This window comes from Ascidia mentula, chromosome 4 (genome assembly GCF_947561715.1).
Source record: "Ascidia mentula chromosome 4, kaAscMent1.1, whole genome shotgun sequence".
NCBI lineage: Eukaryota > Metazoa > Chordata > Ascidiacea > Phlebobranchia > Ascidiidae > Ascidia > Ascidia mentula.
The window spans coordinates 1,357,663-1,381,062 of NC_138569.1; the positions used below are offsets into that span (position 1 = coordinate 1,357,663).

The following is a 23,400-nucleotide window of genomic DNA, read 5'->3' on the forward strand; positions in this document are numbered from 1 at the left end:
TGATATTGCGAAAACGGCGGTTATCACGCCTTTTGGCCTTTTCGAATTTCTTCGCATGCCCTTTGGTTTGAAAAACGCGGCACAAGCCTTCCAGCGACTTATGGGCACGGTATGTCAATCCTTGGATTTTGTGTTCGTCTACCTAGATGACATACTCGTCGCAAGCAAGTCCCTCTCCGAGCACTACGACCATTTAAAACGCCTTTTTAAGCAGCTTTCAGATCATGGCCTCGTCATTAACCTCGGCAAATGCCAGTTTGGAGTATCCAAAATTGATTTTCTGGGACATCGGGTTGACACCAACGGTGCACGACCTCTTCCCAACAAGGTTGAAGCCATTCAGAATTTCCCTCGCCCTACTACTATCAAAGGACTCCAAGAATTCGCAGGTATGGTAAACTTTTACCATCGTTTTATTCCTGGGGCTGCACGCATAATGTCACCAATCTACGAATCACTTTCGGGCAATCCTACAAAGTTGATTTGGAGTGACAAGCTAAATTCGGCTTTCTCAGAGGGAAAAGTCGCCCTAGCCCGTGCCACACTGTTGCACCACCCTTTACCCGATGCGCCGACCGCTGTAACTACCGATGCGTCACAGCATTCCATTGCAGCTGTGCTCCAACAATTTATTGACAATGCCTGGCGCCCACTGGCCTTTTTCAGCAAACGTTTACGACCACCCGAGCAGAAATACAGTGCCTTTGACAGAGAACTACTCGCCTTGCACCTTGCCATTCGTCACTTTCGATATTTTCTGGAAGGTCGCGTGTTTACCGCTTACACGGATCACAAACCTTTGACTTTTGCTTTTACTAAAGTGTCAGCTCCATGGTCATCGCGACAACAATGTCATTTAACCGCGATTTCAGAGTTTACCACAGACGTGCGACACATCGCAGGCAAGCAAAACCACGTTGCCGACGCACTCTCGCGCGGTTCCATTGATGCTGTTCGACTACCGCTGGATTTGGATTATTCGTCATTGGCAGCCGCTCAGTCCTCTCCCGAAGTTCAAGCGTATCGCACTGCTGTCACTAACCTTAAACTAGAGGACATACAGCTCGATCAATCCGGGACCACCATCCTCTGTGACGTCTCGTCCGGCTCACCCCGTCCAGTTGTTCCAACATCATGGCAACGCAAAATTTTTGACATAATACATGGTCTATCGCATCCGTCGATACGGTCTACACGCAAACTTGTCGCATCCAAGTTTGTTTGGCACGGCTTACGCCGCCAGGTCACCCTTTGGGCGAGACAGTGCATCCACTGTCAAAGGGCAAAAGTCCAGCGCCACACTCGTGCGCCTCTGGCGAACTACCCACCCTGTCGTGCACGTTTTCAACAGATAAACGTCGATATCGTCGGTCCTCTCGCACCTTCACAGGGAAACAGGTACCTTTTTGCCATTGTTGACCGTTTTATCAGATGGCCGGAAGCAATTCCTATGCCAGATGCAACCACCCTGACGTGTGCACGAGCCTTTGCGTTCCATTGGGTTTCTCGTTTCGGGATTCCTTCCGACCTCACATCGGATCGCGGCCCCCAGTTTACCTCGGAGTTATGGACGGTTTTCACCCAACTTCTGGGAATCCAACTACACCGAACAACTGCGTTTCACCCTCAGGCTAATGGCCTTGTGGAGCGATTTCATCGGCATATGAAGAGCGCCCTAATGGCACGGCTAGCAGGCCCCAACTGGGTAGACCAGCTCCCGTGGGTTATGCTTGGCATCCGGACTGCTCCCAAAGAAGACCTGCAGGCATCATCGGCCGAACTTGTTTACGGTTCTACCATAACGGTACCCGGCGATTTTTTCCGTTTCGGCCAATCCTTTCCTACCCCTCAAGATGTCATTCCATCGTTGAGGGACACAGTGCGTCAACTGGTGCCGACATCGATGTCACGCCATGGTTCCGTTCGCACAATGCTCCCACAAGCGTTAAGCACGACCCCGTACGTTTTTGTACGCAAAGATGGACACCGACCCCCGCTTACGCCGCCATACGATGGCCCATATCGCGTCCTTGATCGCAATAGCAAGACTTTTACGCTTGCCATTGGTGGACACAATCAGGTCGTTTCCATCGACCGTGTGAAGCCTGCACATGTCGACCTCACACAACCGGTACAGGTGGCTTTGCCTCCTCGCCGCGGTTGAACCCCGACATCAACGCACCACCCACCGCCATCCGACCCGGGGCTGTCCGAGCCGGTTTCGCACACTTCGACTCCGCCTTTTCTGGTTCCACCTGAACCCTCGCATACATCACTGGGCCCACCGGAGCACCAGCCCAACTTTCACATTCAAGCAGACACACGCGCACGCGTCGCAACATTCGTATTCCACTTCGTTTTCAGTGTTGATATATGTCCGTTTCTGGAGGGGGGTCATGTAGCGGCCTCTCTAACTACGTTTGCGCTCCTACAGCGAACCGGACAAATTGCCTTTTTTCTTTTACTCTCGTCCCTCGTGGTTTATTCGCCCATTGTGTCATTCCATTAGTTTGTACCTCGAATAAACACCTCGCTACAGCACCATCAAACCCTATATTTTCGCACATGAGTGCATTTTCCCACAGAATATTTCTGTGTAACGTAGTTTAGTATTTAATGATTTATTACTTGGCACAGGAAGCTTTTGTTAATCACTAATACATTAAAAACACAATCCTCGTTGTTGTTGGACATAATCACGCGCATGGTAGTATATTTTCCTGACATTGGTAGAATTCCTTCTTAACTTACACCTGAAGGAACCACTGCAGTACTCTTACAACTTCTAAATGAACTGCTATGAGTGTTTTCCAGAATGCTACAATTCCGAGAAAGTAGTAAATGGCCCTAAATATTGTCATTACAATATGCTGCCTGACTTAATAACTCAAATCTTATTATTTATTTCGTGCCCTTAATATTTTATGTTTCATGTGCATAGAAACCTTTTATGCAAAACAAAAATAAATTGATTTAACTGGCAATGACTTTATATGTCAACATTAACCCAAAACTAATCTGGAAGTTTGTGTCACATCTTAACTGGTAGGGTGCTAATGGTTTTGCATTAATTTTTTTGGGCTAAATAAATTAGTCCTTTCTGTTTTTACAGGATTGGATTGTTTTGTTGTGTATAGGAAGTGGTATTATAAAAGCTTTAATATTCAGGTCAACAAATTCTTCTTTCACTGTACCCCAATCAAGCAACTGGTGCAAATGTGTTTGTCACAATCACTGTCATTGAGAGTGCAAGTTTCTTTTTTAATGATGCAAATTTGACAAGCAATGTAAGTATTACCTTGAAATAGTTTTACATAAAGGTTTTTTCTTAACTGAGTGCAGAAAATAATTGATCAGGGCAATGAGTGTAATTTTTTTTTGTCAATGAATTGTTTTTTAAGTAAAGAGACGCGGAGCAGGTTTTTTTATGTTCTACCCCAAACAGTCACATTTCACCCTTGAAAATTGCTGATTTTATGTGATCTGGTTTCATGCAATGTTGTCAAAGGGTGGTTCAAAATCCTGTTAAGTTTGTGATCATCTGCAGTGCTATAACACAGGTACAAAGTTTTCGCAGTCACGGTGTTCCAGTGCCATTGCAAATTCCAAACCAATGTTGGTTGCATTTGTTTTGTATCCAACTAACATTATCTGTTGTCAACGTTCATAACGGGATTTGTCTCTTACCTTTGAAATCATTATCGTTAAAGGCAGTTAAGTTATTAAACCACAATACAATGTGTAACATTGTGAATAAAGTTGCACACTTCTGTTGAGATAAATCTTTCCAAAAATAAGTTGAGAACCACTACACTTATGGTTATTTCATCATGTTAAAGTTTTAAAGGTAAATATATGCTTACTTTTTGTTGTGTCTAACAATGAGAGTATTCTTTTTACTGAAATGCAAAAATTGGTTTTACTAAAGAAACTGCATTTCCATTTAACAACCAGCTTTTTTTAGGTGAATACCAGTTACGCCAACATGTAAAAGTAGATTGGGTTTTGCAAGCACATATCATCCCTAAAGTGTAATATAAAAAAATGTTTCGGAGGCCCTTTCCCAGATCTGTCCCCTCACTAATGGTTGTTATGCCCTGTACATTTAAGCCTATTTATTAGAGTGGAAAGTAATTACGTATACTTTTAAAATGATGTTAGCTCAGCTAAAAGAGCAGTGTTGTCTCAACTTGCAACTGAATAATCTGAATAACTATTCCTTGTATAGTTGTGTGAGCCAAGTTAAGTCTAACATCCTTTTGTTTAGACTCTTGCAACATATATCCCAACTGGTTGGATTTGTTCATCAAACTTGCCTCATATATTACGGAAGTATGGCAAATTTTATTTAATATCTGCAGTAATGTGTAAATAAAATATATACTATGCTGTGTTAGAAATCAGACATATTTGTTTATTGTGTTTCATGAAAACTGATATTTTTGTGTAGATGGAATAAACATACTCTTGCATGATTATTATTAAAAATGATCAAAGGTTTTTTTAGTTTTCCATTGTTACATATGCAGATCTACTAATTGCCACAAACTTTTCATGTACTTATTTACACCTTTTGTTTCACTTGCAAGCAATATGTTACTGGTATTCAAAAGATGAATTGTACAGATTGTTCCAACCATTTGTGTTTTACATTTTACTATTATGGTTTGGAAAAACTTTGTTAAATTTAAGTTATCCCATTATATGTTCGTTTTGCTTTGCACAGTTCATGCCAAATATTTGCAAGTAAAATGTGCAAAAAAATACTCGCCATTAATTTTGATAATGATCCTCTGAAATCGTCTAACCATGTGTTTTGTTAACAATATGGTGCTCATATTTTCTATTCTATTTAGAAGGCAGAAACTACATTTTTTAATTGTTAAGATGTAATGTTTGACATTGGTGAAAATACAAAATGAAGTTAATTCTTACATTATTCCTTTTATTAACTTTACATTAGACAAGTCTCTTGGGAGTCCAAATATATCATACAATTTTCGTGCACTTTCAACACCATCAACCTGATAATTTATGCTTAATTGCAGAGTTTTAGTCTGCATAGTTGGCCAGTTGGTATATGTGAACAGACATAATATTGCAAAATTGTATTTAAATTAACTAGTTGTGCTGAAAATATTGAAAGTCCTAAACTTTTAGAAACATGTGTAGTAAGTATAATTTTTTGTATATTTGTGGCAGCTAATTATAAAACATTTTATGATATCTTAGCCTTATATTGTTCATTTTGTCACATTCAGCAACAATTGTTCTTATCTTTTTAGTTGCACCACTAGTAGGGGAGTTACAGTTTTTTATAATGTTTCATCCGAATACTCTAAGCTGTCTTTGGCTGTTGGACCGGTTACATATGTGACCAAATTTACTGTTAAAGGTAATTTCTTGTTTATTGTTTACATACAGAATAATACAAAGCCAGTAGCTTTACTTTAATATTTTGGGTAATTGTAACTGTACTTCTTATGAAAAATATTAGGTGTTGTTATCGGGTGAAAAACAACAGTATGGGACAACCTTAAGTGCTATGTGTCATATTTTAATCAAGAGCTACTAATGCCCATACTTATATGACTTATTTGAAAGCACATGTGTAACTCATTATTCCCCAACAAAAGCAGGTGTTTTCATCTAGATCCTCAGCCTTACTTGACTGGAAATTTTTCTAGCAATGAAGGAACAACAACTAATATATTCTGCAACACATCACCATCTGCTTACCCTCCAGTAAAGAATGTTTCCTTTATTTTGGAAAAACACTGAAAAAACAGGTAGGCCCTTGCATAAATTTTGTTGAAAGCATGTTAAAATGACAGTGGTTCACAACTCAAATGAAAATAAATGTTAAAATAAATTTTCCCAGTGTTCCACAAATATTGAACTGTGAGTTGTTATTAACCAATCTGTAGAGAAAAATTGAATTCTTTGTCTTAGTTTAAGAATGTCATGCACTTCATGCATGCACCATCGTAAACCTCGGCATACCAAATCCAGTAACCAGTCTTTAGTATACACTTTCAGTAGTTTATCTACAAGACACCAAAGGCTGATATGTGATGATATTTTCTCTTTACTTGCACTAAATTTGTAATATTTTTCCATCATCCTTTTTGCAGTTTTACTTGAAAGCACTACATAACTATGGTCAGTTGTAACACATAGAGAGTCAGTTATGAGATAATTTTGAACATTGGCGTGGCACATTGTTCTTTTTTGTTCTCCCCTGTGATATAAAACTAATAAAGTCACATGCCTTGGTCATGGGCGTATCCAGGGGGGTCCGAGGGGTCCGGACCCCCCCTTTTGTGAAATATGTTGGTCTTTTTTGATGACTATACAAACGCCACTGTATTTTTTTGTCAAAATCCGCGTGAAAACCAGAAACTTTCTTTGACGTTGACGTGAAAACCGCATCGTGCTTGCATTCGCCATTGTTTCCAAACACGGAGCATGTTACCGAACACTTGGCATTGTTACCAAACATGTTGCATTGTTACGAAACAAAGGTCATTTTTCGTCAGTTTACGGACGAAACGTCGTTTTTCAGTGGCCACGTTGTAATGACAAGCGGTTTACTTGCGTGAAAGTCAATTGGTTTAGTTGTTAAACTTTGAAAGCAGTAGTAATAAAACTACGGCGCAAGCACTATACGGCAAAACCTCGCATCGAGTGTCCCATAGCGTTACACAATTGCGCAAGCCAGAAAGCCACCGTTTATATGACGATTGGCGTGAACACCGGCGTTCGTATTTTGCGATTCTCGCCCACAATGAACCTTAGTTTATAACTGAAAATCGGGGAATTCCTTAACACGTGTGGACCCCTCCTTTAAAAATTCCTGGATACGCCCCTGGCCTTGGTGCATCTACACTAATGGTATATGTCAGGGGTGGCCAGACCTGCTTCATGCTCGAGCCGCATATAACTAAATCCAGTTTTAAAAGAGCCACAACACAAACACAATAAAAAATACGAATTTATTCACTCACAACGAATTGTAGCTATTGATTAATATTAGTGCTGCATGGTGATACTGTGAGTCTCCACCTGGGCTGCAAGATGTTTGAAATTAGGCTGATATGATGTTAACTCGTCAAGACCGGGAAAATGCTTGTCTAATTCATCAATGCTAATTTATTAAAGAGCCGCAGTTTTGCCACCCCTGGTATATGTGATGACTAATGATAAGTGATGGACGACATGTACAGACCTTTAACCATAGGTGCCAAGTTTTCAGAAACATGGGGGGGTGGGCCCATCATGACATCATAGCTAATGTTAACCATAATTGGAGGGGTGCTAAATTTTAGGGATAATTCCTCTATTTTTATGCTGTTATATTCCGGTAAATTGGGATCGAGCTCTAGAACGTACAAACATCAGCGTTTGCGCTAATGAAAATGGACACACACATATACGGTGGCTTGCGTTACATTATGAAAAACTGGAATGTGAGTTGTTGCGGTGTTACATGCGCCAAACATTTTGCGACAATCTAACGCACTAGACAGATAGATTTAAAACAATGCAGGTCACTTTACTGATATTCCCACCTTCAATTTTCACTCATACCAAGTGCATCTGGGTGTACGAGTGGATATAAGACTTTCCAACAATTGTTGCAGCACATAATTGTGATAATGCCAGCCATACCTGAAATTTGCGGGGGGGCATGCCCTCCCCCAGACTTGGCACTGCTGCAGTTGACATATGTACTTATGTGTTACATGATTCAACAGTTCAATAACTTTGTTATTTTTATTTCTGTATTGCGTAATATGACAAATTCAAAATTTTGCAACATTGCATGTTAAGAAAAAATAGACGAGTAAACATAAAATAATCAACTAGGTGTAACTGTGCATGTAAATTTTTACTGATTTGTACTGAACATCTCAAAGTTTAGGGAAGTGATTGACAGTATATGTGATACAAACAATTGTTTTCGATCATTTGCGCCACCAAGAAACAAAGCAACTGCGGAGAAATTAATTGTACTTTCAACCCTCTCAATACAGTGTGCAAAATTGTTGGCAGGGGGGGGGGTGTTCTTACACTTAAACACCCCCCTTAGATCCACCACGGTTATATTGCTATTGGTTTCCAGCATTAGTGAAATTATTTTGTTTTACAAGGGAAGTCAACAGACATACATTGTAACTCTCCAGCGACAAATGAATGGGAAAGAGGTGACTTGCAAAGCAAACACCAAGTATACAATTCTCAATACTAGTTTGGGAATATCAACACCAAAGACATTAAATGTCCAATGTAAGTAACAAATTGTACAATACAACTTAATAAGCTAATACACTGCACATGTTCTTTTTTGATTGATTTTTGTGGTGTGACATTTTGCGATTTTATTGCTGCAAAAATTATTAAACTCAACTGAATGTGACATAAAATAACAAATGTGCCATTTTATACAATTTGTGGACAAAATAACCTGGCAATTGTGACATCATACACACACAGTAATAAAGATGGTAGCCAGTAATTATGATATTGTGAACAATTCAGTTTATCACGTAACTGATCTTAAAAAGTTGTATTAACAAAACAAGTTGACAAATTATTTGACAGGCAGCACACAACTCCGAACATCACCGCTTCTGCATTCAAAATTTTAAGATATTGGAAGTAAGTAGTTTTCTATTCAGATTTATTTTAGTATCCAGATTTGGGTGGATTTTCGTGCTTCAACCATTCATCAAACCAGGTTTCCGAGACATTTTTATTTAAAGTTGTGTCATATTGTGGGGATTGAAATGTTAACATTTGTTTTTAGTTAATTGATTTAAAATCGTACATCTACTATCTGGGTTTGCTATTTACTTGAGCAGCTTAATGCTTAAAAAATGACATATCTGTGAGTGTACAAACAAGATGGAACCAATTCCATGTGAACCAATGTATTTTGTTAAAAAATTGGAACCTGCCTGCTAATCCAGGTCTTTAAATTTTTAATTGTCGTTTGTGAAAAGCTGAAAGTTGTTACATATGTCTTTCAACACCATCAACCTGACAATTTTTGCTTAATTACAGAGTTTTATTTTATTTAATTGACCAGTTGGTGTATGTGAAGGGGCAGAACACTGCAAAATATTTTTTCAATGTAAAAACATATGATGATCTTGGATTCACATTGAAAAACTACTTGAGGCCAATTTCTTTAGGTTGCATTATTTGTGCATTGTAAATTTGTCCTTCTTTAAGCAACTTGAAGTACTTTGCTAAGGAGTTCCTTGGCTTAGTGGTTGCTTACATATGTGATTTGTCTAGATTTGTACCCTTAATTATTGATGTGAAAATAGTACATGTATCAGGAATCTATTGTCTGTTAACTTCTCTTGTCCCAATAAAAACACATTAGTTGTGTAAATTAATGTTAATTCTGATTTATTATGTATGTCAAAATGGACCATGAAACTGTAGTTTTATTAGACACTCTTAAATTATAAAGTTTGATTATGTCTGACAAATGACATATGTCATAAAAACAATGGTGACTTTTGATGTTTTATCGATTTAAATGTCAGTGTAAGTTGCAATATAAATTAACAAGTTCTTTCATACAATAATGTTCTATAAGACAATCTTAAAAACTAAAGTTTAATTGTGTGTGAAAAATGTGTTGAATTGAACGTGAATTTGTGTGTTTGTTAAAAAAAAAACAATTGATACAAATTAACAAGTTCTCTCGTGCAAAAGTATTGTTTAAATTCTCAACTTCTAAATAGCAATTAAATGCATTGTAAGATGAATGGGTACTACTACATATTTCACAGAATTTTGCTTGTTGATTGTTTTTTGTTTGTTGTATTCAGATCCACCTTCAATTCCCAACATCACTGTACAGGGGTTACAAACTGAAAACCAATATATTATTTTGCAAAACACCAGTATAAGCTTAAATTGCTCGGTGGATTCAAATCCCCAACCCAAATGTGTTTGGTTATATGATAACTTGAATGAAAGCAATGATTCATGCAACGTAAACAGAAAATTTATTAGTTCAACAAATGCAACTTGTAAAGCCAGTAATGGCATTGGTAATTCTACCAGTCCAACCATTAAAATTGTTTCTGTTCCAACAATGAGTAAGTTAGTTTTGAAGTTTGTTTTTGAATTTAGACATTTTTTCCTTCAAAACATTCTTATTCAGGACAACCAAAGATAACAGTTAATGGTGAAACAGTTAATAACAATGCAACAAAGCTTCTCAATGAAAGCAATGCTGTTAGATTTAAATGTACTGTTGACTACCAAAGTTATCTTGGTACGATCTTTAATTGGACAAAAGATGGGATGGATGTGAATGGTAATAGCATTTTATCCAAAAATGTTACACCAAATGACACTGGTACATATGTATGCAAGTCTTCTGATGTGTTTGGGAGTTTCCAAACAAGGATTAACATTGATGTTCAGTGTAAGTTTGCACCATAGAAAGTTTGCATGTGGTGATAATTTGAAATAGTTCATCCATTCAAATCTGCATGTTTTCGTATTTCTCTTAAAAACATAGTGTTTTTTGACATGTTGCGTAAATAATTTGTTTTGGAAACCATTGCAAAATGTAGCATTCAGTAGAAATCTTAACTGACCCAAATTGTTATGTATAAGATTAACTACACCTTTGTTTGTATTGATGGATTACCTTAACTGTGCTAGTGTATGGTATCTGGTGAATGAATTAATTATCATTAAATTTGTTTTGTGTTTTATGTCTTGCTTAACCTGTTAATAACTGGGTGTTTTGTGAAGGTTTCTATTGGTTGCATTAGTTCTATTCCAAACACAAGTTCATATTTTTTGCAACCTACTTCTGTATTCCAAGCATAACTGTAGACATTTCATCGTGGAACAAAAACTTTTACATTTAAACGTTTACCTTGTGTAGCAATTACTTTTTACAACACTCAGGGAATAGCAACTAATAATGTATTATGATGATTTTTCTTCTGTTTTAGTGTTTATTTTCAGTTCTATAAATCTGAAAACATGAAATAACACCCGAGGATGTCACCGAACATGTATAATACTAGACACACTTTTGGTACAAGTTGCAGATTTTTCCCCAAAAAAACATTTTTTACTATATGTGCATTAAAGCCAATGAATGATTGACCACTTAGCACAATGCTAATGATTACAATTAGACAATTGATAAATCATGTGTCAATTAACCTTTGTTTACACTATTTCAAATGATAATTGTATATTTTTTGTAATTGTGCTAATGTTAGCTTTGCAAGTTAAATTATTTTCATAGACAAACCATACACTGACAGCAATTTGAACTGCCAACCAAACCAACCATGTAACATTGTTGTGTATTCAAACCCTCCACCTTATGCATCTGTTTTAATATCACCAGGTTTGTATTGCTTGAATACTTGCCATATCTTAACATTTGATTTATAAAATTATTTTTAGGAGGTGGAAATGAAACACTTGCATGGTTGTCTAGTACTCCACCAGTTTACACATATCAAATTAAGGTAAATTATGTTGTTAAATAGTAAGGAATCATTTATTTGTTCTTGTAAGTTGCATTAAAGGTAGTATAATATTAAATGAAGGTTAACCTTTAATCCCATAATGGTTCATTTAATTTAGTTTGGGCCAGTTACCAATACGTATTTAATACATATGAAATGTGCCCATAAGGTTGACTTAAATAATAGATGTAGGAAAATGTGATAATTTAACATATATCCCAAAATAAATTTAAAATAATATAGTTTCATTGCTGTATGTTGAAAGTAATGTAACAAACTATGCACAGTGAGTTCTTTGTAATCCTAGTGTGGTTATTTATCTGTAGAAGCCAGCAGGAACCTACACATTGCATGTCACAAATGCAATTGGAACAAGCTCGATTACAATAACAGTGTCTGCAATCACTACCAGCCAACTGGGATTGATTATTGGAATGTCTGTTGCCGCTGTTATTGTTGTGATTCTTGCAATAGTACTTGCAGTATTTTGTTGCAAAAGATCAACAGGTAAATGTGAAATTGTAACTTGTTTCATGATGTTAAATTATTAAACCCAAAGTTTTGTTTCATATTAATTTTGTTATCTTGCAGGTAACAACATAAAAGGAACACCTGCAAAGGGTTCACTGGGAGCACCTGCTTATTTAGACACACATGTGTATGAAAACACACCTCCACAACCTAATACACCCACATATGAAAACACACCTGAGTATCAGAATGTGGCAACTTATCAAAACACAACTGCAAACCAAAGTGCATCAGCATATGAAACATTTGGTTCAAGTCAAAACTACTGATTTTAGAAAGAATGCGAATGTACTGACCACTACTATGTATTTGAAACATGTATTTGGTTTAAGTTGATTTAAACTTAAGGTTAGTCAACATTGTGAAAAAAAATATTACAGTGCACTCTTTTTGTAAAAGTATTTTGTATTACACATGATCATCCATCATTTCGAGAGAGAATGCGAATGTGTTTTATTTGGTTTAAATTTGTTTAAACGTAAGGTTGGCCAACGTTGTGATAACTTTCCCGGTAAAACGACTGGTACAAGTTATTACAGTGCGGTGTTCTTGTAAAACATCTGCAACTTTTAGTTTCTCTTTGATTTTGAAACTGATTCGAAAACATAAAGTTGCCCTGTGCAAATACCTGATTAGTTCAAGCAATCAAGTACGGCTCCATTTACTTCCTTGTATTACTGGGGTTAATGTTTTACCTGACTTAATAGAACACCTTCCTTTTGTTTGCCAAGGTATTGAGTGTTACAGAAAGGTTGACTTCAAATTGCTTTGTGTTCAACTTTCCTGTGTAAATTTACAATGTCGAAAGAAAACTGTGACCACTGTTTGTTCTCTATTCGTGTTTCATAACGTTTCACTTAATGTCCATCACTGTGTGTTTCTAATATTTGAATAAATGAATGTGATCATCGTTGCGTTGAGTTTCTATTGCAAGGATTTTTCTATCGCCAACCTATAGTAAGCAATAGGAGAATAGACGGTTTAAGTGATTCATTACAAAGAGGCATTTAAACCTTTTTTGGACGATTTGAACTTTGTATGTAAAAATGTTCTGCCGTTTACACTCCATAAATTGGTTGATTTGGCGGCTTTGGCTTTAATTTCTGCGAAATTGTGCATCACTTACTTTTGTGATCAAAATAAGGTGATCAATATTACGTAGGGTTTTTGCCTTAAAAGAACATGCTCGGTGACGAATACGCGGAAGGCGGTTTACAGACAATGACTCCTTTCCTTTACAGAACTTCCGTGTTGGCAGGAAAGCTAATATGCGAATTGTGTGTTTTGCTCTCCATCCACCACCTTCTTTACTTACGAATAACCGATGTAATAAGTTTAACGAAAACACTGAACAAGACCTTAGGAAGTTGCACAAACATAATTTTTTGAATGTTTTGTGATGAAATTCATCCGACCGCATTATGAAATAAATGGCCTTACTTTTGGGACAAGACACAATATAGCGTAAAAATACTTTTCTGTTTGTAAGAAAACAAGGCGTGTCTTCAACCATAAATATGTTAGTTGTCGTTTCATAATTTCCTACTTGTGAATCACGGACAGTGATCACTAAGTTGAGTTTGAATCATTGTTATAACACAGCTTTTAATTACGTCGCACTGCTGTATTTAATACTTTGCCACCGGATAGTTCGATAGGTTACTGTGCGCTGGTGAACCCAACATATGTCTCGATGTTAAAGCCAACCAGGAAGTATTTCTATGTTGTTACAAGGAGTGCATGGGTGCCACGGCTTTATCATATTGCACAATAGGTGCAGAAATACGGAGCGCATACATTTTCACCGAAGTTTGTTGATGGATGATTTTTGTCCGAAAAACAAACTTCGCAGCTCACACCTAAACAGATAATGCAAATTTCATCATTCAAGTTAGTGATCCTGAAAAAAAAAAATACTTTTAATCAGTAGCTTGACGTCATAATGTCACATATACTGCATACTTACAGAAAAAGGTCGCACATAACCTTTAGTGTTTTTGCAATGGTGTAAGGGATGAGGTGTTGTGTGCAATGGTAGTGCAAACAAACCCTCGTAATACCCTATTCGCGTACTAGGGTGGATATGTGTGTTCAAACATTCGTCAACTTTCACTTTCTTTGTTAAGATTATTAGACTTTAGGGTTATCATATTTGTCACCGCACAATTGCGACAGAGTTATATCAATCACGTAGACAAATTTCTAGTCCCAAATCTTAAACATCTGAACACTTTTACCCATTAGAACCGTATTTTCCCCCCAGAATTAAACCAGGAAATTACATTTGTAACTTGCTTCTTGCCATTTTGAATCTGACGAAACCCCCCCCCCCCCAAAAAAAAATCGTGTCATCATTTGCAAACCTTACGTTTATTGATCGTTTGTATCTCAGAGTCGAAAATTCTAAACCCAAAAATAGCTTGCTTGAAAGCTGACCATGAACGGTCTCCTGAACTAAATACGATCTTTATCACCCTCTTGCGGAGAACAAGATATTTGGCCCAAATAAAATACACGCCCTCCTAGAAATATATGAAACCGCTGGTTTATGGCGTTGATTTCTCAATTGTGTGGAGCGTAAATTCTTATTCGTGGCTGTTGTCGGGATTTATTTACGTTTTGGAAGTATATTTTGGCACTAAGCAAAGTGGTGTAGGATATTCCAATGGCAAACACGACTTTTACATGACACAAAATCACATCAGAGATCTGTACGCTATAAATAAAGCAATCATTTTTTAGTGTTGTTGTTTTCAACAAATTGTTGTTTTCCTTCTCAAAAAAAACTAGACTTTACAAAATAAATTCAGTTTAGGGACTTTCCCAAAAACATTTTGGCGATAGAGGGCGCTAGAATTATACAAGAAATCTTGAGTGAGATTCGTTAACAAGCCAGGAAAAACTGTGTTCGGTTGTGGTAAACAATCCGGCGATCTATTGATCACCAAAACTTTCAGCTCATATGTCAGTGAACGTTGTATGTATTGAATTCCTTTTTTCTTCCTCTTGCAATCCGTAAATTTGTTGATTTGGCAGCTTTGGCTCTCTATTCTGTGAAATTGTGCATCACTTACTAAACTAATGTGTTCAATATTACGTAGCGTTTTTACGTCAAAACAACATGCGTGGTGACGGATACGCGGAAGGTGGTTTACAGGCAAGGACTCCGTTACTTCACAGAACTTCAGTGTTGGCAGGAAAGCAAATAGGCGGAATGTATGTTTTGTTCTCTTGGCTATCTATCACCTTCTTTACTCACGGGTTACCAATGTGATAAGTTTCACGAAAATACGAAACTGAACCTTTGGTTTTACAAACATATTTTAAATGTTCTGTGATACATTTTATCCGACCGCAACATGAATAAATGGCTTCACTTTTGGCTCAAGACACAGTATCGTGTCACAAATACTCAACAGTTTGTCAGAAAGCAAGGTGTATCATTAGCCTAAAACGACTTAGTTGTTGTTTATTACATTCCTTCATGCGAATCAAGGACAATGATCACTAAGCTGAGTTTAAATCATTGTTATAACGCATCTTTTGATTCGTCGCGCTGCTGTGATTAATACTTGGTTGTTACCGGATAGTTCAATAGGTTAATGTGCTCTGGTAAATCCAACATACGCCTCGACGTTAAAGCCAACAAGGAAGCAATTGTGTGACGTTACAAGGAGTGCATGGGAGTCACGGCTTTATCATATTGCACAACAGGTGCAGAAATATGGAGCACATACATTTTCACGAAGTTTGTTGATAGAGATCTAAAGTGATGATGCAAATTGCGTCATCTTAAAATAAAATTTGGTATACCAGTTTCATCCGAAAATACTTTTATTCAATTGCTTTACGTTATAATGTCACATATACAGTTTGTATACAGAAAAAGTATAGAATGGTCATACATAAATTTTAGCGCTGTTTTCAGTGGCATAAGGAATGCGGTCTTGTATAAAATGCTTGTACAAATAAACCCTCGTATTACTTATACACGATGTTCGCGTACCGGGGTGGATAAGAGTGTTCAAACGATGTCCACTTTCACTTTCTCTGTGAGCACTATTGGTCACCGCATAATTACGATAGGGTTACGTCAGTCACGTAGACAAATGTTTTGTGCAAAATCTTGAAGATACATTCAGTTTTTTCAATTAAAAAAGACCATTTTTCCCAATATTATGTTTCGGCGTCCATCAAACACGTCACCAAAAGTGACTTCTTAAAATCATGCTTCTTACTATTTTGAATCATCAAAAATCCACAATTTTTTAATCTTGTTCTAATGTTCATGAGCCCACGCCTATTGATCGTTTTGTATCTTACAACCAAAAATTATAAATATCAGATACAGCTTGCATGAAAATAGGCAACCACGGGTGTCCTACGGAAATACAATCTTATTGTTCTCCTGTGGAGCAGAAGATATCTAGCCCGAGTGATAATCTTGGTTGCTAAATTTGACGGATTTTACTTGGTGGGTTCCGCAACAGCATACCGGTAAACAAATAACGTCAACATCCACTTAATCTTTTCCTTGAAGGAACTTTTACCGTATGTCTTTTTAATGTAAAGTTGGTAAATTGGTTTATGGCGTTGGTTTATCATTTGTGTAAAGCGTAATTTGTTATTCGTTGATTTATATGCGTTTACCAGTATTTTTTCTGGCTCTCAGCAGTATGATGTAGAATATTCAAATGGGAAACATGTGTGACCATAACACATCAGAGACCTGTACAGGTCACCATAGTGAAGTCATTCAAACATATTCTCGCAAAGTTTTATTGTACCATATGACTGACCGCAAATAAAATAATTCTCTGCGTGTTTGTGCATTGTACGCGCTTTTGTGTTTGAGGTTGTTTGGTAGCACGTTCGTGCCATGATATGCACGAGACGTTCATAATTGTAACCTAGTGTTTTGAAGAATGTGAAGTAGAAGAGTTTACATACATTTCCTGTTGGGTAATGTTTTACAAAAACTGGCAAAGACGAATTTCAAAGAAGTAAACTCTCAATATTTGAACCCAGGTTTTTACCAAGTATTTGCATCCAGGTAGTTTGGTTATCCCGTTGTTTCACATACTGCATGACTTACCGAATGAAATCAAACTTTAATCAAACGGCGCGGATGCAATGATTTGATGGCTTAAAAAGAGCGGAGAACGACGGTCGGGTTGGAGTAGATTATTGAGAGTTTACTTCTGGAGTAGATTGGAGTAGATCCCATTTGCATAGCGTCTCTCCGAATTGGTTAAAGTTTAATTTTATTGTAGAATGGTATAGGATTGTTTACTTAAGAAAAATCGAAAAATTGATATTTTTTCATGTTTTCAAAAATATAAATTCATATTTCTGCGCTTATTCTCGATTTTTTAAAATTTTTTAATATCGTTTGAAAGAGTTAAGCGCGTAGAATGCTCTGATTTAAAATTTCTGTGGGCAAATCACTTTTTCGCAACTCATAATATAATAGGCGTATGACATTCATAACCGATTATGAAAAATGTTTTTTGATAATTTTGGTATCGTTAGAAAGGTAAGTCTATAAACTTTAACGTGTGATAAAATCAAATTTTTGTAAACTGTCGTTTTTTTGTCAACTAACATCCCTTTGGTGGCAATTGTAAGAGTATATAATGTGAATAAGATGAGCACATTATGAGCTTTTCCTATTACTTTTCCCGACTTCCTGATCGCTTGTGTTACGGCCGTATAAGCAAACAACCCGCAAATACTTGCAAATATTACGTGTAGGCTATGTGCGTCTAAGTACAGGATAAGTTGAAAGATTTGCAAACTTATCACGTGAGAGAAAGTTGTGCAAAAGTAAAACTATCCCGCATAATTTAGGACTATTCTCAGATCGGTTTGTTGACGCGTTGGATGTGAATAGAAAATAAGACATGATATATTCATCACATGCTGCCCTGGTCATGTTGTAAATAGTCGATATGTTTTCTATAGTATCGCGGGATATCAGATTGAAGCTTCCCACTTATTATCCAAGGATTGACTTGTTATGGAATTTTGCTGGGAGAGTTACTTTTTGGTCACAACCATAACTGCAAAGAAAGAAAAGTAGTGATTTACTTTCGTCGTATCTTTTCCTATCAAGTTGTAGTGTTTCTTCAGCAACATTTGAGACACTTTTTCACATTTTTTCCACATTTTGTTGATGTGTCCTGCAGCGTACCAAATGATTTCGGCCGGATGCTGTAACTGAAACTAAGTCTGCTTGCGTGTTCTTGCTGTTGATACTAAGTTCGACTCCGAAAGCACACTTGTTTATTAATGGAAACACACGTTTGCAATACCAAGTGGCGTAAAGTTTATTTGTTCCAAACGTGTTATAGTGACTGAACGAGTAACTTCTACCGCGTGCCAGTTGTTAGTTAAGTGACCGGGACTATAGTTGGGTGGCAAAGTAAAAATGACAGAGAATCGACGGAGTAAAATCAGAACGGGTATTTAACAAGTTACAATGAAAAAAGGTATGTCGTCGGTCCGTCTGCGTTCCAAATGTGTGAAAATTAAGTTTGGAAACATGCGTGATGCTACAGTCCACACCAGTTGATGTGGCGGGACAAACATTATTAACAGGTATAGGCCATGAAAATATTATTTCTATTAACCGTATTAAAACCGTTGTTGTATTAAACGACAACTGGTGTCGCACATACAGTATAGGAAATTAAGTACAGGTGGATGGTAAAAGAATAGACTTACTAGACGGTGTATCAACCAATTCTTTGGCGACCTTTCGAATATGTGGTGCTAAAAGTACACATGGTTTTAATTCCGGCCTGTTTTCCTATATATGAGTAGATTATGTGGGGGTGTTTGATAGGTCCCAAAGTAAAGGTTGCTACAAGCTGAAATTGAAATGCTTAGTCACAAAGCACAAGTCTTTAGATCTATGGAAGTTTTAATTCGATTCGAACCGGTTTGCGACGTTACAATGTTGCGTATATCGTTCTGGTGGTAAACGCCATTAGGTGTCGCACAACCGCCATATAACTTTAAACCTTAGATAAGTGCAGTACAAGTAAAAGGATGAGGAGGCCACAAAGCACTCAATATGTTCAGTGGCTATTGCTCTATGATCGTGGCAATTTGGCGTGCTAAGTGAACATTTTTTTCGTTGACGTTTTTTTCTCGTAGAAACTACTTTGGCGTGATTGTTTAAAGCAGCGTTTCTCAAACTTTTTTTCTGCACCGCCCCCCTAAGCACCTTAGTCATTTAACAACGTCCAACAAAACAGACAAAAAACATTACGAATTTAGTTGTTGCTCGTCAATTAAGTTCGTTGTGACGTCAGAATCGATAACTTCTAGTTCAGCATGCGAGAAAACCCCTTTTTAAAGGAGCATAAATTATACAAAGATTGGACTGAACCTTTTTGTGGTTGCGTACCACTTGGAGGTAAAACAATTTCGTCGTGTACCACCTAATCGAGTGTTTGAAAGTAACCTTTACCTTAAAAAGTAAATTTTGAAATCAGTTACGATTTCTTAAATTTGAACTTTACACGCAAATTACGGAAAGGTGCTCACGTACCACCTGGAATGCGGTCGCGTACTACTAGTGGCACACGTACCACCGGTTGGGAAACACTGACTTACGCTATAAGAGAATTTGCCCGGTCACCAAGCCATTGCAAACGCCCGCAGGTGGGCGCTGGTGCCCCCTTTTTGCCACTGGATGGTTTGGTTTAACAGAGAAGCAAAAGTCACACGATGCAATGCATGTGAAACGTGTTAAATTATCATAAAATTAAATTTCGGTTGGGCTGGTGTTGTCTGTCACGGCTTGTGTCATTGTAGTTCGTAGTCGCATGGAGAGCAAAATTTCGAACTGTTTTAAATAGTTACGTCATAAGTGGTGACGAATTTGACACGTAAGATGTAATTTTACATTCGTGTGAAGCTTTAGGTTTTTTTTATCTAAGGGACTAGGTGTCGCATAAACACAGAAAGTACACCACACCCGGATTTTAAATCTTACAATGATGAGATTAAACCATGCTGCTTTGATACTTATGTTTATTGGTGCTTCTTGTACCTCAGCAGGTATAATATATATTGATAAAAGGATTTATTTTCGTGTCCATGAAGTAAAAGTTTGTCTTTGTAGCTGTATTTGCACAGAATGAGTACATACTTTTCACTAATTACAAAAACATTTTTTTTCTGGTATTGCCAAGTTTCAAAGAACAATGTACAACAATCTCCTGGATAACCAGAAGTGTTACTTAATTTGTTATATTCAATTGTACAACAGAAAAAGCAATTAATTTAGTGCAAAATGCAAATTAAGCATTAATTGTGTCAAGTGGTTACTACTTTACCTATTTTTAGATATTCTTTCCCTCACTGTTACACCTATCAACAGTGTGGTGGTGGTCGGTGGAATTGTTCCTCAAATAAATGGTGTTGTTACAACCGCAACCAAGAATAGTGGAACTACACAATGTGCGTGGAAGTTTATAAGCCAAATCAGTATTTTCTATTATTCAGTAACAGGATGCCGGAATAACATAAAAAATGTTGGTTGCAATTTGATCAATGATACATATTTGGAAACTTCATGTAACTATACAAGTTTTGTCAACAACAGCTTATTAATTTCTTTGGAATGTGAATTTGTGCCAACTGGTGCTGTAACCCAAACACATACTCAAACAGCGAATGTCATTGTTAGAAGTAAGTCACCCCTTTCCTGACCTTCCACATATGCAACAGCAATAGTATATGGTCTTCATAATTAGTTGTATGTAATATTTAAAATTAAGTTGTTAGCTATTATATATTTTGTTTTCTACCCAAGTACTTTCCTGAAAAGTACAACAGCTCTTATCTGACACAGCTAATTAATCCCAACCACACTAACATAACAAATCAAGATTGTCCCACTGTGAACATGTACTTGGTAATATGAGTATTTATTGAACATGAAGGGCTGTAGCTGAATAATTATGTTGTGTTTAAATGGGACAGCAAAGTTGACTGTTTTTCAGAGTGTCCAACAGTTGTTTCAACCACAACCTTGCCTGTCAAACCAAATGTAACAGCCGCTGCATACACCTATATGTCAGTAGGTGTGGGTCAGGAGAGTTATTTTATATACACCTATATGTTCAAGTGTGGGTCAGGAGAGTTATTTTATAATGCCGGAACACTTGCTGCCAGTGATACAATATGTCTTAATGATGCTTCATGGAAAGATGGAACTACTGTGGAATGCTGGACAGGTATTGATTTGTTGATTTTAAAGCACATATGAATGGAAGTTTATATGTTTTGTACATATATGTTTTTGGTGGAAAATAATCATCATTTTGTGTAAGTTTATGGCAAAAATTCTGTGATAATCTGTCTTCTCTTCATTTATATGTTGTCATAATTTATATGAATAGGTCATTATAAACATTTATCTTACATGCCAAGACTAATTTTAGCCTAAAATTAACATTTCTGTGATGTGACGTAGGGAATTTCATGTAAGTTAAAATACTTTTTGTGAGGCAGATGACCCACAAACTTCTTTATTTTTTATTTTCATTTAAAGGTCCCCAGCCATCTCTTACTGGAAATTTGACTGGAGTTTCAGGAACATATATTTCCATTACATGTAGCGTTGTTCAAGGCATTTATCCAAGTGTCACAAACTTCACCTTCTATATTGGTCAAAAATCTGTGACACAGGTGTGTATATTTATGCATTTTATATCATGAAAAAGTTGAGATATAAATATAACTACAAAACTGTTGCTATTTGAAGTGTTGCATGGCAATCTCAAAAACTTGTAATGGGGCATAGGGGTTCGTTCACTTAAATAGATGTCAGATCTAAATTATTTATTTCTTCATTGCACATACTGAATGAACACTAAGGTTTGTGTGTGTCACCATAATTTGACAGTTTTGAAGTATGGCAAAAGGTTGTCAAGACCTACATAAAGTATAGGTTTTCTGGCAACTTGTGCATTAACACATCCTTGAAAAGGGATGTCTGATATTAGATTGGAATCGATACTTTAGGGCAGTTTCAGATTGGAACGAATACCGATACTTTTGAACATCTAAAACATCTACGATGATTGCATATAGTGAATAAAAAGTGCAACCAAACAAAATAAAGTTCTTCATGTGAAACTGATAGAATTTTGTTTTTCAGGTTAGTCCTATATACAGTTTACCTCTCCAAACCCAAATGAATAAGCTTCAAATTTATTGTCAAGCAAACTCAAAGTATTCTGAAGTCAACATTAGTGTTGGACTGTCATCTTATCATGTTTTGAATGTCCAATGTGAGTTTGAATTAAAAACAATGAAGTTCAAGCAAATATCAATTTAATGTCCACTGTCTCATGTTCATGGGGCATTACTAGCTTAAAAGAATGGAATTCTAATATATTATAAAAAGTTATGCTGTTAATCTTCTTCAAATTTGTGCCATTCAAAACTACTGTGTTGTAGTGTTATATTGTTTGTACTAAAGATTTTGGTTTCGGTTTCACTACTTGATAAATAACTCAAAAAGGATATGACTCTTTATTGCAGCATTATTTTATTTTGTATTGATCAAAACTCGTTTGTATTCAAAAGCATCGTTTACTGTTAAATAATAATGGGGGACAATAATCTAATATAATCTAATAATCTACACTGGATCATTGAACCAAGTCACCCTGGTAGGCTGTCGATCAATAACCGTATCTGTAGTTAAAGAGTAAAACTTTTTTAGTCAATCTTTCAGACAGCTCTTTTAAAGATGTTTTTATTTTTAGCAAATTGAAACATTTTAGCTAAAAATAAAAACATCTTTACATACATCGATTAGTAATATAATGTAATTACAAGTATGAGAAATGCTTCCAACTATGTGTGTAGCATGTAGAAAGTTTCATCCCACTTGTGACACAGCAACTAATAATCTATTAGAATGATTTTTCCTCTGTGATTATTTCAGTTTCATAAATCTGAAAACGTGAAATGACACCTGAGAATGTCACCTAACTTGTATAATATTAAAATTTGCTAAAATACTATTACTTGCTTTACAATCAGAAAAAGCTAGAAACTCTTGAGCACTTAGCACAAGACTAATGATTACAATTAGACATTTTATAAATCATGTTTCAATTAACATTTGGTTTACAATATTTCAAACAATAATTGTATATATTTTGCAATTGTGCTAATGTTCACAAGTTAATTTATTTTCATAGACCAACCATACACTGTCGGCAATGTGAACTGCCAAACAAACAAACCATGTGATATTATTGTGAAGTCGAATCCTCCACCTTCTGCCTCTGTTTTAATATCGCCAGGTTTGTAA

At 36.5% G+C, this 23,400-nt stretch overlaps 1 protein-coding gene across 1 annotated transcript in view; it reads left to right on the top strand.

The window, feature by feature from the left end:
* LOC145899869 (uncharacterized) overlaps positions 1 to 23,400 on the top strand; it is a 194,946-nt gene extending 171,546 nt beyond the window's left edge. The window contains exon 8 of the mRNA XM_082988798.1: positions 23,288 to 23,400. Within this exon, the coding sequence (XP_082844924.1) occupies positions 23,288 to 23,400 (113 nt within the window). The remainder of the gene's footprint in view (positions 1 to 23,287) is intronic.